Below are 12,318 nucleotides of genomic sequence, written 5' to 3'. Positions count from 1 at the left end.
ATCACACGGCTGACTCGTGTTCAGTTTGTGGTCTACTAAGACTCCCAGATCCCTTTCGCATGTACTGTGGTCAAACCAGGTGTCCCCCATCCTACATCTGTGCATTTCATTTTTTCTGCCTAAGTGGAGTGTTTACATTTATCTCTGGAAAGCCTCGACCTGGCCCTGGTCACGCCAGAACACTCTGCAAAAGCATAGCTATGCAAAGATGTAGGGAACCCACTAGGATCCACATTCGCTCATTTTTGTTCAGACAGTACCAGCTGTGACCGCCTTCCCATGGGAACAATTCCCCCATTGTGCAGTTGTTCACTTTGGTTGTTTACGTAGGGGTATGCGCTAAGAGCCAGCGTGGTGCCATGATGAAGATGGCAGACTAGCACCTGGAAAACCCAACTTCAAATCACACTCCCTACTTGTGCCATGAAGATTTGCCCTAACCCTGGCTAGTATTTGAATGGGAGACACTCAAGGAATACCAGAGGCTTGACTGATATTGAGGCAGGCAGTGGCAAACTAACTCCAAACGTCTCTGGCCAAGAAGGCCCCACCAGGGACGGCCATAAACCAGCTTTGACTTGATGGCGAATTCTGTAATTTCTGGGGTCCTCTTTCCCTGCCCCGTAAAACATTCCTCACCCCGTGGCCACTGGGGCTCTTTGTTAGCTGCGGACGGGGAGGTTAGTTTCTATGTTGCTGTCATGTTGAAGCAACTGCTGTGTTTAAGTGGCAAAAAGCTCTCCAGTGCAAGAGAGGCAGAATATTGGGTGCAAGACACAGACAGCAGAGAAATGGTGGCAGGATGGGAGAGGGGGGTTAAAAATACACCGACAGGATGCTAACCTGCTTTGACTGAAGTCATTCAGGAAAGATCATAGGAAAGCAGGCAGAGGTGGGATCCAGCAGGTTCTCACAGGTTCCCGAGAGTAGGTTACTAATTATTTGTGTGTGCCGAGAGGGGGTTACTAATGGGTGATTTTGCCACGTGATTTTTGCCTTAGTTACGTCCCTCCTCTCAGCAGTAGCGCACAGAACTTGGAGCAGTCTAGCAGGAGGTGCACCGGCGCGCGTGGCAGCCTGCGCCTGCGCTGCATCTGCTTCCTCGGCCTGCTGACTGTCCTTGCCATAGCCCCGCTTCTGTGGAATGCCCCCAGCTCCCCACAGGCCTTCACCAGCCCCATTGGCACTACGCCACAGTTTGAATCCCACCACCATGGGAACCTGTTACTAAAATTATTGGATCCCACCACTGAAAGCAGGTGTGGAAAAGATCGGAGCAAAGCAGGAGAGATCCTGGAAAGGGGACCGTGTGTGCATGTGGACTTGTGGATCCTCAGAAAAAAGCCGTTCCTGCTGGGAAGGCAGGTGCAACAAAACAGGGGTGTCGAAGCAGATTGCATCAAGCTCTGGAGCACTCGCAGTTACTTCTGTTTCCAGCTGACTGTGCAGCGTGTTGACTGCATGACCATCATAGAGCCACTTCCCTCCTTCCAACCATGGCCAGCTAATGTGTATTACTGCTTGGCTGGCCCTTGTGGCACTTACAAGGGAGCCCCTCCTGTCTTCGGAGTAGCACTTCCTGTAAAATGACAGAAACAATGGACATGCTGCTGCTTCTCTTTTTTAAGGGTGCCAAAGGATCATTTAATGGGTACCTCAAAATGTATTGCAACAGTCAAAAATGCTTGAGCATATGGTATAAACACAGCAGTAGAGCAGTAGAAGCAGGGAAAAGCAGAACTTGCCCTGCAGAAGGAAAATCTGCACGTGTGCTGATAGTGTGAGGCATGTATATGACCCTCAAACTGTTCCAGTAGGTTTTCTCTTTCTAGAGGTTCCTGGGAGATGTAGTCGCCACATCTCACAAAGGATCTTGAAGAGAGATAAAAAGTGCAGAGAAGGGCAACGAGGATGATTGAGGGACTGGAGCACCTTCCTTATGAGGAGAGGCAGCAGCGTTTGGGACTCTTTAGTTTGGAGAGGAGGCGGCTGAGGGGGGATATGATTGAAGTCTATGAAATTCTGCATGGGGTAGAAAATGTTTACAGAGATAAATTTTTCTCTCTTTCTCACAATACTAGAACCAGGGTGCATCCATTGAAAATGCTGGGGGGAAGAATTAGGACTAATAAAAGGAAACACTTATTCATGCAACGTGTGATTGGTGTTTGGAATATGCTGCCACAGGAGGTGGTGATGGCCACTCACCTGGATAGCTTTAAAAAGGGCTTGGACAGATTTATGGAGGAGAAGTCGATTTATGGCTACCAATCTTGATCCTCCTTGATCTGAGATTGCAAAGGCCTGAGCAGACCAGGTGCTCGGGAGCAGCAGCAGCAGCAGCAGAAGGCCATTGCTTTCACATCCTGCATGTGAGCTCCCAAAGGCACATGGTGGGCCACTGCGAGTAGCAGGGTGCTGGACTAGATGGACCCTGGTCTGATCCAGCTGGCTAGTTCTCATGTTCTTATGTAGTTCCTTGAAGAGGAAGCTGAGAATCTGTAACAGAACCGTCAGTCCACCACCCTGAATAAAATTCCCAGTTCACTTATGGGAAAAGCCGTGATAGTTGAAAGCGGTGTGAAACTGGTGTGCGCCAGTGGTTGAGTAGCACCTTCTCTTGTTCACAGGGCAGGAGGCCGTCCACGAAGGAAACGTCTGCCGTGAACCATCTTCCTGAGAGCCAGGTGGGAGACGCAGGTGGGCATCGACCTCCCGTGCCCAAGCCAGCCTCAACCTGGGAAGAAGAGCTGAGCAAAAGCGGTACATACCAAACCCAGATCTGAATTAACCTTTTTGTCTCGACAAAAGAGCCCAGCGGGGCAGAGGCAGGTGTTTAGCTACGCAACATACCTCTGGCAAGAACAGGACCTGTTTCACGTGTAGCCGGCCACTGGCAGGGGACGGGGTGCAGGACTGGGAAATCTAGGTTGCAAAATTCTTGGAGGTTTGGGGAGTGGAGCAGGGGAAAGACGGGGACCTCAATGGGTTGCAATGCTATAGAGTCCACGTTCCAAAGCATCAATTTTCTTCAGAGAAGCTGATCTCTGTAGTCGGGGAATGAGCTGTGATTCCAGGAGGTGGGGTGTCCCAGGTTCCACCTGAAGGCCGGCGCACCTGAGACAGAAACGTCTGGGTGCAGTTAATTCTGAAATAACAGTGTGGCAAGATACCTGAGTTTCCAAAACATTTGTAAAAAGACAGATTTGCCATGAAGCTGAAGGCTATCCACTTGTCTTCCCCACAAGGAAGGGGGAAAGGGCGGGTGCTCTTATCAAGAGGGGAACGTTTTAAAGTTCTGGAAAGCCATTTGCTGCTATTTCTCCAGGAGCTGGCAAGGAAACCAGGCCGTGTCCACTGCTTAGTGAGTTGGCTTGTCCTTGGTTTGCACTGTGGGCATCTGGACAGGTCTTGCTGGGAAAGGCGTGGAACAGCCGCTCGGAGTCCGTTTGCCCATTAAGAAGAAGAAGAGTTTGGGTTTATATCCCTCCTTTCTCTCCTGCAGAAGACTCAAGGACAATCTCCTTGCCCTTCCCCCCTCACAACAAACACCCTGTGAGGTAGGTGGGGCTGAGAGAGCTTCAAAGAACTGTGACTAGCCCAAGGTCCCCCAGCTGGCGTGTGTGGGAGTGCACAGGCTAATCTGAATTCCCCAGATAAGCCTCCACAGCTCAGGCGGCAGAGCTGGGAATCAAACCCGGTTCCTCCAGATTAGATACATGAGCTCTTAACCTCCTACGCCACTGCTGCTTAAGGCTGCATGGGATGGGGTGGGAACTTTTAAAAAAATCTCTTTTTTAAAAAACTATTTTCCCTGCATTTCATATAAAGCTAACATACCACAGGGGGAAAAATGCACAGTACAGTCCTTTCCCTGTGGTGATAATCTGGCACATCCAGGGAGTTATATTCTTATGAATATATACCTACTGGGTCATTAAAAAATGTGCTCCCTCCCCAGTGCAGTCTGAAATGAAGAAGAAGAAGAGTTTGGATTTATACCCCACCTTTCTCTCCTGTAAGGAGACTCAAGGTAGCTTACAAACTCCCTTCTCTTCCCCTCCCCACAACAGACACCTTGTGAGGTAGGTGGGGCTGAGAGAGTTCTGAAGAACTGTGACTAGCCCAGGGTCACTCAGCAGGAATGTAGGAGTCCGGAAACACATCCGGTTCACCAGATAAGCCTCTGCCACTCAGGTGGAGGAGTGAGGAATCAACCCCGGTTTTCCAGATTAGAACCCACCTGCTCTTAACCACGACACCAAAATTCTCTCCAAAATTCTGTCATCTCAACCTGTGCAATGCGGCTTGATTTGCACATGGAGCAGAATGATGTGGTACAGTCCTGATGTGATACACTGTCTCGGAGGGTGGTAGAGTCTCCTCCTTTGGAGGTTTTTCAAAAGAGGCTGCGTGGCCAACAGGAGTGCTTTGATTGTGTGTTCCTGCATGGCAGAGGGCTGGACTGGATGGCCCTTGGGGTCTCTTCCAACTCTCTGATTCTGTGATCTGAACCGTGACTTCACTCTGCCATTCGGGGGATTCCTGTGCCTTCCCCTCAATTTCTACCTCTTACATTAAATGTACCGTCAGGTTGAAGAGCAGCATTGCAGGGAACAGGCCGGGCAGGAATAGTTCCTCCTGAAGTCCTAGTTTTCTCCTTGCATTCTCCTAGTTTTCTCCAGCATTAAAAAATGGCATCCTCTACCGAGAGGTACAACTTCTGCCCTGGAGTTGTGTGGGACTCTACCACCTCATTCTGCCCCGTGTCTAGCCATGGCGCTTCACCTCGGTTGCCCCCTCCAAAGGCTCATCGAGTCCTTCACTGGCCTCCCTCTTCTTCTAGCGTTTTTCTTGGCACCAGCAGTGATGGGTGAACCTGACTGCCAGCACGTCTGTTGTTCTGGGCCCTGCGGCCCTTTGGATCACCTGGTGCCAACTGTCAAGCAGCCATTCGGAGGGAAGGGGGCAGTCCTAACCCCCACTCTTCTCCGGGATCAATGGCAGACATTTCCCTACCCCCCCCCCCAAAAAAAAAGAATGGTAGCGGCCTGCACAGTATCAATATTACATTTAAAGGGCTAAGAAAACCCAGAATGGCAATCTTCATTCTTGGTTTGGACAGGGAGTGACCCAGAAGTGGGGGCCGGCCAGCCATGCCGGGGGGCACCTCCTTGCATGCAAACGAGGAAACATGAGGAGACTTGCAGGGCAAGGAGCGTCACGGAAAGTGCTCCGTGCATGATGGTTCTGAAACCACCTTGGCTAATTTGCTATCTACGACTTCTTTGCTTGAGGCAGACTGCAGGGCGTTCACCCCCACCTTGGGGCAGAGCTGGCGCTGTGGGGCTCACTTTCACTGAGAATGCCAAAGAGACCTCTGTCTGACTCCCCCACCTGCAGCCCCCCCCCACCCCCCCACACACACTTTATCGGCAGGAACGCTGTGTTAGGTTGGAATCCTCTTCTCACCTGTTCAGGACTTCTTGGCCTTGAGAGAGGTTAACTAGTAACTAACAGAGGTGGGATCCAGCAGGTTCTCACAGGTTCCCGAGAGTAGGTTACTAATTATTTGTGTGTGCCGAGAGGGGGTTACTAATTGGTGATTTTGCCACGTGATTTTTGCCTTAGTGACGCCCCTCCTCTCAGCAGTAGCGCGCAGAACTTGAAGCAGTCTAGCAGGAGGTGCACCGGCGTGTGTGGCAGCCTGCGCCTGCGTGCATTCGTTTCCAGCCCAAGGACCGGCGCAGCGGCTGCGTCCTTGCCACAGCCCTGCCCAGGAATGCCCCACCCCCTGAATGCCTGGCCACGCCCCCACCGTGCCCCGCCCAGCCCCATTGGCACTACGCCACAGTTTGAATCCCACCACCATGGGAACCTGTTACTAAAATTTTTGGATCCCACCCCTGGTAACTAACCTGGTGAATCTGATGCCGCCCGTCCTGCCACCTGTCCTCCAGACTCTTGGCTGTCGCCCCCCCCCCTGCCCCCACTTCTTGTTTCAATTAGGCTAGTGTTTTTTGTAAGGGGGGGGTTGCCTCCCACCAAACATTATTTTGAGTAGAAACCAGAAACAACGGCAGTTGAGAATTTGAGCACCGTGTCCGCAAACCTGCTGGCGGAAAGTTATCAAGGGGCAAAAGGGCCACTCAGCTGCCACCCCAAAGAGAAAAGGGGTGCAGAAAACCTCAGGGGAATTCAGAGGGGCAGAAACTGCTCCTGATCTCTGTGGGCTGTCTGGGTTCATGGAGCGCCTCCAATTGACCTCTTCAAGGAACCGTGGCCTGCTGCTGGTGCGTGTCAATTCAAATGGGTTGGGGGCTGACACTCAGGTCACTCTAGGACCCCTGGAAACCCTCTCCAATTTGTACTTGATATGAGTCACAGGAGAGCCCCAGAATTGATGTTTTGGTATCAGGGGCGAAGCTGTGGAAGCTGCGGATCTTCTGAGAAGGCACGCGGGCCTTTCCCTTCAGCATCAAGCCTTGTAAACTGCTTTATGCAGAGGCAAATGGTTGATATTAATATATGAGAATGAGTCTCAGGCAGAGCCTCCAGTGACTATCCCACTCCTGGAGAGAATTTTAATGTAGTTTGGGTGCTGTGTGGTTTCCGGGCTGTATGGCCGTGTTCTAGCAGCATTCTCTCCTGACGTTTCGCCTGCATCTGTGGCTGGCAGCATCTTCAGAGGATCTGATGTTGGGAAAGCAAGTGGAGTATATATATATCTGTTGGAGTGTCCAGGGTGGGTGAAGAAACATTGTCTGTGAGTAACAAAGAAGACAACCAGGTCAATAGGTGAGGGCATCTGAACAGAAGTATGAGTAACAATGAAGTCTATAGCATGGGAGTAACAATGGAGATAGCAAGGTCACTGGTGGGAGCATCTGAATAGAAGTATCCTGGCCTTTGTTTCCTTTGTCTATAGCAGCGATGGCGAACCTTTTTGAGACCGAGTGCCTAAACTGTAACCCAAACCCTACTTATTTATCGCAAAGTGCCAACACGGCAATTTAACCTGAATGCTGAGGTTTTAGTTTAGAAAACTAGTTGGCTCCCTCTTCCTCCGCCCCACCCACTTGAGCAGGGGCCAGCCTGCTCTAGCCTCCAGCAAGTCCTGCACACACTGCTCTGTGCCTTTCTAGCATCTCTGCCTCCTCTGCGCCCACCCACCCCCCCCGGCAACAGCCACCTGGAGCACAGACACCAGGCCCGCCAGCCGAGTCCTCCCTGCTCACCGCGGTGCGCGCACGTCGTGCTCAGTGGCCCAGGCCAGCCTAGATGTGTGTGTGGGGGGGGTGCTTTTCCACCTCCCACATGATGAACTCTGTGTGCTGGTGCCCACAGAGAGGGCTCCGAGTGCCACCTCTGGCACCCGTGCCGTAGGTTCGCCATCACTGGTCTATAATCATCCTATGTTTGTGTGGAGCTGCAGATTATGCAGTGGAAGGTAATACAGTTAGCATGAGACGTCTATAAAACAGAGATGCTGTGAAGATCACAAAAATTAGAAATAAACCCCCCCCCCCCCCCGGTCGAAGTAGCAGATATTTCAGAGGAGGGAGGTTTTTTCACGCTGGTGGAGGAATCTTCTAGGGAGATGCCGGCATCTCCTGGCATCATCTTCCGTTTGACAAGCGTGCCCTCGTCTCCAGGACCTGGGTGTGGAATTTCCCAGCTGTAGGTTTTCCCCCTTTCCCTCACTGTGTTGTGTCCTAGATCCACAAACCACCCCTGCGGAGAGGGGTTTTGAGGCAGCCAACGTCTCCGCCTGGCAGGAAGTAGATGAGCGGCTGAGGAGCACCATCCAGACCCTGCAGAAGAACATGGAGGAAGTGGTGCGGAGACTCAGCCGTCTGGAATCGCTGGCCAGCTTGCAAGTATGTCCCTCGTTGCTAAAGCTGGGAGCAGCGGGGGGGTGGGATTTAGTTGTTTTATACATTTATTTTTCCTTTTTCAACTTCAAAGTGACTGAAGGGAAAGGAAAATTCCAAATTAATGGACGCGTGAGGGGGTCAGGCTGCACCTGCCGGATAGGTTAGTGCAGGATTCCCCAACATGGCACCTGCCGAATGTTTTTAGAAGGTGGGTGGGGCCAGGTAGGGCTTTGGCTCAGCAAGTCTTCTGATTGGCCACTTAGATTTTTTAAACCATATGCTGGCAGGGGCTGATGGGAATTGTAGACCATGAACATCTGGAGAGACACAGGTTGCAGACCCCTGGAGTAGACAGTACTGGCTGGGTGGACCAGTGGCCTGATTGAGTTGTGGCAGCTTCCTGGGTATGGAGGAGGCCACGGCTTGGTGGTAAAGCGAGTGTTTTGGCTGCAGAAGGTCTCTGGTTCGATTCCTGGCCCGGACCAGGCAGTCAACCACGTGGAAGACGTCTGCCTGAGGCCCTGGATGCGACTACCGTTCCAAGTAGACAGTATTGACCTGGACTCGGGGCCATTTCCGGCCATGGCAGCTTCCTGTGTTCGTGTGGCCACCATGGCTGGCCCTCCAAAGGCTGCCTCCACGTTGGTTCAACCTGGCGTCTAAATGGCTGCAGCACCCGTGGGGGGGGGGGGGCACCACAAAGAGCAACTGCAGCCACAGCTTGGCTCTGGAATCTGTTTTGAATGTCAGGGTTCAAAAACAGAGGAGATGGTAACAACAACAACAACAAACAAGGGTGCCCCTGAGCATGTGTGACAAGGCCTCAGGCAGAGGTGTAGCTACCATGGGGACATTCTGGGACAAGTGCCCCAGGCGCCCCCTTGTGGTGGGCGCAAAAATTGCAGGTTCGTTTGTGGCTTTTTCTGTTTTTTTAGGGTTTTTCCACTTTGTGGCCTGCAGGGGGCGCAGTTTTTAGGCTAGAGGCACCACAATTTCAGGATACCCTCAGACGACACTCCTGATGATACCAGCCAAGTTTGGTGAAGTTTGGTTCAGGGGGTCAAAGGTTATGGACCCCCATAATGGGTGACCCCATCCTCCATTGTTTCCAATGGGAGCTAATAGTAGATGGGGCTACCATTTTGAGGGTCCATAACTTTGGACCCCCTGAATCAAAGTTGACTAAACCTAGGTGGTATCATAAGGATAGTCTCCTGCTGATACCACCCAGGTTTGGTGAAGGTTGGTTCAGGGGGTCCAAAGTTATGGACCCCCAAATGGGGTGCCCCACCCCCATTGTTTCCAATGGGAGCTAATGGTAGATGGGGCTACCCTTTTGAGAGTCCATAACTTTGGGCCCCCTGAACCAAACTTCACTAAATCTGGGTGGTTTCATCAGGAGAATCTCCTTAAGATAGCCTAAAATTTTGGTACTGTTAGCTTAAACACTGCTCCCCTGACAGGCACCCTTAAATTTTCCCCAGGTTCTCTCTTTAAATCCACCCCCTTTGGAATGGATTTAAAGGGAGAATCTGGGCTCCCTAGATTTAAAAAAACATAGAAAGTATTGTTGAAGGCTTTCAAAACCAGATTCAATGGGTTGTGGTGGGTTTTCCGGGTTGTATGGCCGTGGTCTGGTTGATCTCGTTCCTAACGTTTCGCCTGCATCTGTGGCTGGCATCTTCAGAGGTGTATCACAGAGAGAAGTCTGTTATAAGAGAAGTCTGGACACAGTGTATAACAGACATCTCTCTGTGATACACCTCTGAAGATGCTAGCCACAGATGCAGGTGAAACGTTAGGAACGAGATCTACCAGACCACAGCCACGCAGCCCAGAAAAGCCACAACAACCAACATTGACAATGATGCTGTTTGGGGTGGGTGGGTGGGAAATCTACCCTGAAACAGCATCACTTTCAATGTTGTTTAAACTAGGGAGCCCAGGGTATCCCCTTAAGGTGGATTTAAAAGGAGAATCTGGGCTCTCTAGTTTAAACAACATTAAAAGTGATGCTGTTTCAGGGTGGATCCCCCCCTTAAAAAAATAGCATCACTTTCAATGTTGTTTAAACTAGGGAGCCCTGGGTGTGTTCAGATTTGTGTGTTGGGGCATGTTCTATAATGTGATGGTGACTTTGAGATGACCTGGTGCAAAAAATGTTGTTTGATCGTGGTGGGAGAGGGACGCTGCCCATATTGGGGGGGCTGCAAAACTCAGATTTTGCCCTGGGCTCCATTTTCCCCAGCCTCAGGCCTCCCCTGCTCCCAGGCCTTTCTTGCTATCGACCTTTCCTCTCCCCCAACTAATTGTCAGGGATATTTTGACCATCAATAAAGCTTTGGTTGATTTGCTAACACCTATTTTCCAGTTCCTTAAGCGGCAACGGAGTGTGCCAGTTGCAAACTGACTGTCCGCGACAGGAGTCAGCAGGGGGAGCCGTTCCGCTTCTTCCTGCTCATTCTCATCCACCAAAGCCTGGTCTTTTTTAAAACTCTGCTATTTGTCTCTTGGTGGCACAGGAGCCGTCCCACCCGCCCGCGCACCTGACTCCACCGACCTTGCTTTTCCTGCTGGCGTGGCCTCTCATCGTTCAGTGGCTCCTGGGGCGGTTTCAGAGCTGGAAGAGGTGAACTGCAGCCCGTTTTTGTTTTTAAAGCTGCATTAAAAAACAAAACAACCCACAGCTTTGGCGGCAACGACCGAACGGTTTGGAAGAGTAAACGCTGGACCTTTGCCAGCGCCTCTACCTGCCAAGGACTGCACACGTCACTCTGGGCTGAGCTTCGTGGCGGCAACTGGAGGGTGGGGAGGGGAGGTACTTCATCCTGTCTACTGCAGGGGCTAGGAAGAAAGGAAGGGCTTGGAGAAAACGAAGCATTAATGAAGGTGCAGTCAAGGTTTCTCTGGTCAGTCCCGGGAAGCAGGTGTGCTGCAAAATGTTGCACTTACCTTTGCAAGACTTTCCACTGCAGGTGAGGCTGGCGAGGCTCTGCTGGATCTTTCCAGTGAGCTCAGCCTCTGCTCGTAATTTTCTTTGGCCACAAGCAACCCCACACGCCCTGCCGCTGACCGGGGGGGGGGGGGACGGGGACTTGGTAATCCTAACTGGAATCGGTTTGGGCACGGTTTTTCCACAAGTTTGCCTTCCCTGTGCATTTTTGCAGTTGTGGGATTTTCTTCTGCATGTGTCTTCAACACTGAGGGTTTTCAAGGGAGAGTGCTGCCACACTGTGTTGTCATTTGTGTTGTCACGTGGTATTGCAGCCCCCCCTTTTTGACAACAATGCTTTAATTATAGTTCTCAGAATTCCCAGCTTTCTTTTTTTTTATGTAAGTCTCTAACCATTTCCCTTGCAGAGATATAAGGTGAAAGGCATATCTCCATGACAGAAAAAAATTAGAGACTTACAATTTTTTTTAAAAAAGGAAACCTGGGAATTCAGAGAACCAACATAAACATTCATTATAACACTGTATCACTATATCGATATTTCAGTACTAGGTTTTTTTCAATAAAAACAAATCACTCATCTTCAGGGTGGGGAGGAAAGGGAGTCTTTTGACAGTCTAATAATTGAAAAGTAGCCTGGATGATTTGAACCCCACCCCCTGCCCCAAAAAATTTCTCTATGCAATACATAATGGAACAAACTGAAAAACTGTAATCGTTTTCAGGCTATAATATCAATAGGAAGAAGACTAAAGTAGTTATGAAATTTTTAATGAAGCAGGCAGAAGATGCCGGAAAGATTACAGGATGTGTTGTACGGTTAAATTCAGTTAACTATTTGTGAATCAATTTGACTGGATAAAATGACAAATTATTTAAAGGCAATTATAAAATAACAAGCAATAAAGCCTGTTGTGCGACAAAATACAACGGACTCTAGAAAACTGAGTCACCACCAGTACGCCTTGCCTGCGCTCACGTCAGTACGGCCTACCCTCTCCACTCGCACACCCGCACAGCTCTTCTGATAACACCTTGCCTTTGGCTGAAGATACAAGAGGATATACAAAGATATACAAAGATAGTCTAAATGGATAATTAGAACAATTAAAATGAACGCATTAGTAACATTTTTTTATTTCCAATGTTTCCAATTTATATACAAGAAAAAACTTTGCAGGAACGGCAGAGATAGATAAATAAGTTCATATGGGTCAATTCCCCACTCACAATTAGATGCGTGCTCGTCACTCCAAATATCCAGGTTTCCTGCAGAACTCCCCACTACACCAGCGCCGAATGCACGTTCACCCCGTTTCTGTTGCTCCCCCCAGTACGCATTATTTTAGAACCTGGAACGAAGTAGACCTTTTTGAAAAACACGTGGTCAGTCTGGAGTGGTGGGGAAGTTTGGGGGGGGGATCCGGATTCGAGCTACCCACCCTTGCGAGTGACGTGGAGCCTCCCATCCAATCCGGGCACAGTGGG

The 12,318-nt window shown here is 50.3% G+C and overlaps 1 protein-coding gene across 1 annotated transcript in view; it reads left to right on the top strand.

Annotated features, from left to right (window-relative positions):
* Window positions 1-11,962, top strand: part of ACBD4 (acyl-CoA binding domain containing 4) — a 28,915-nt gene extending 16,953 nt beyond the window's left edge. Inside the window, exons 7-11 of the mRNA XM_048517555.1 lie at window positions 667-794; window positions 2,631-2,763; window positions 7,720-7,880; window positions 8,331-8,537; window positions 10,400-11,962. Coding sequence (XP_048373512.1) covers window positions 667-794; window positions 2,631-2,763; window positions 7,720-7,880; window positions 8,331-8,537; window positions 10,400-10,510 — 740 coding nt within the window. The 3' untranslated portion in view covers window positions 10,511-11,962. The remainder of the gene's footprint in view (window positions 1-666; window positions 795-2,630; window positions 2,764-7,719; window positions 7,881-8,330; window positions 8,538-10,399) is intronic.
* Window positions 11,963-12,318: the final 356 nt, after the last annotated feature.

This window comes from Sphaerodactylus townsendi, linkage group LG15, assembly GCF_021028975.2.
Source record: "Sphaerodactylus townsendi isolate TG3544 linkage group LG15, MPM_Stown_v2.3, whole genome shotgun sequence".
In the NCBI taxonomy this organism is placed as follows: Eukaryota; Metazoa; Chordata; class Lepidosauria; order Squamata; family Sphaerodactylidae; genus Sphaerodactylus; species Sphaerodactylus townsendi.
This window is presented reverse-complemented; position numbering and strand designations above follow the sequence as displayed.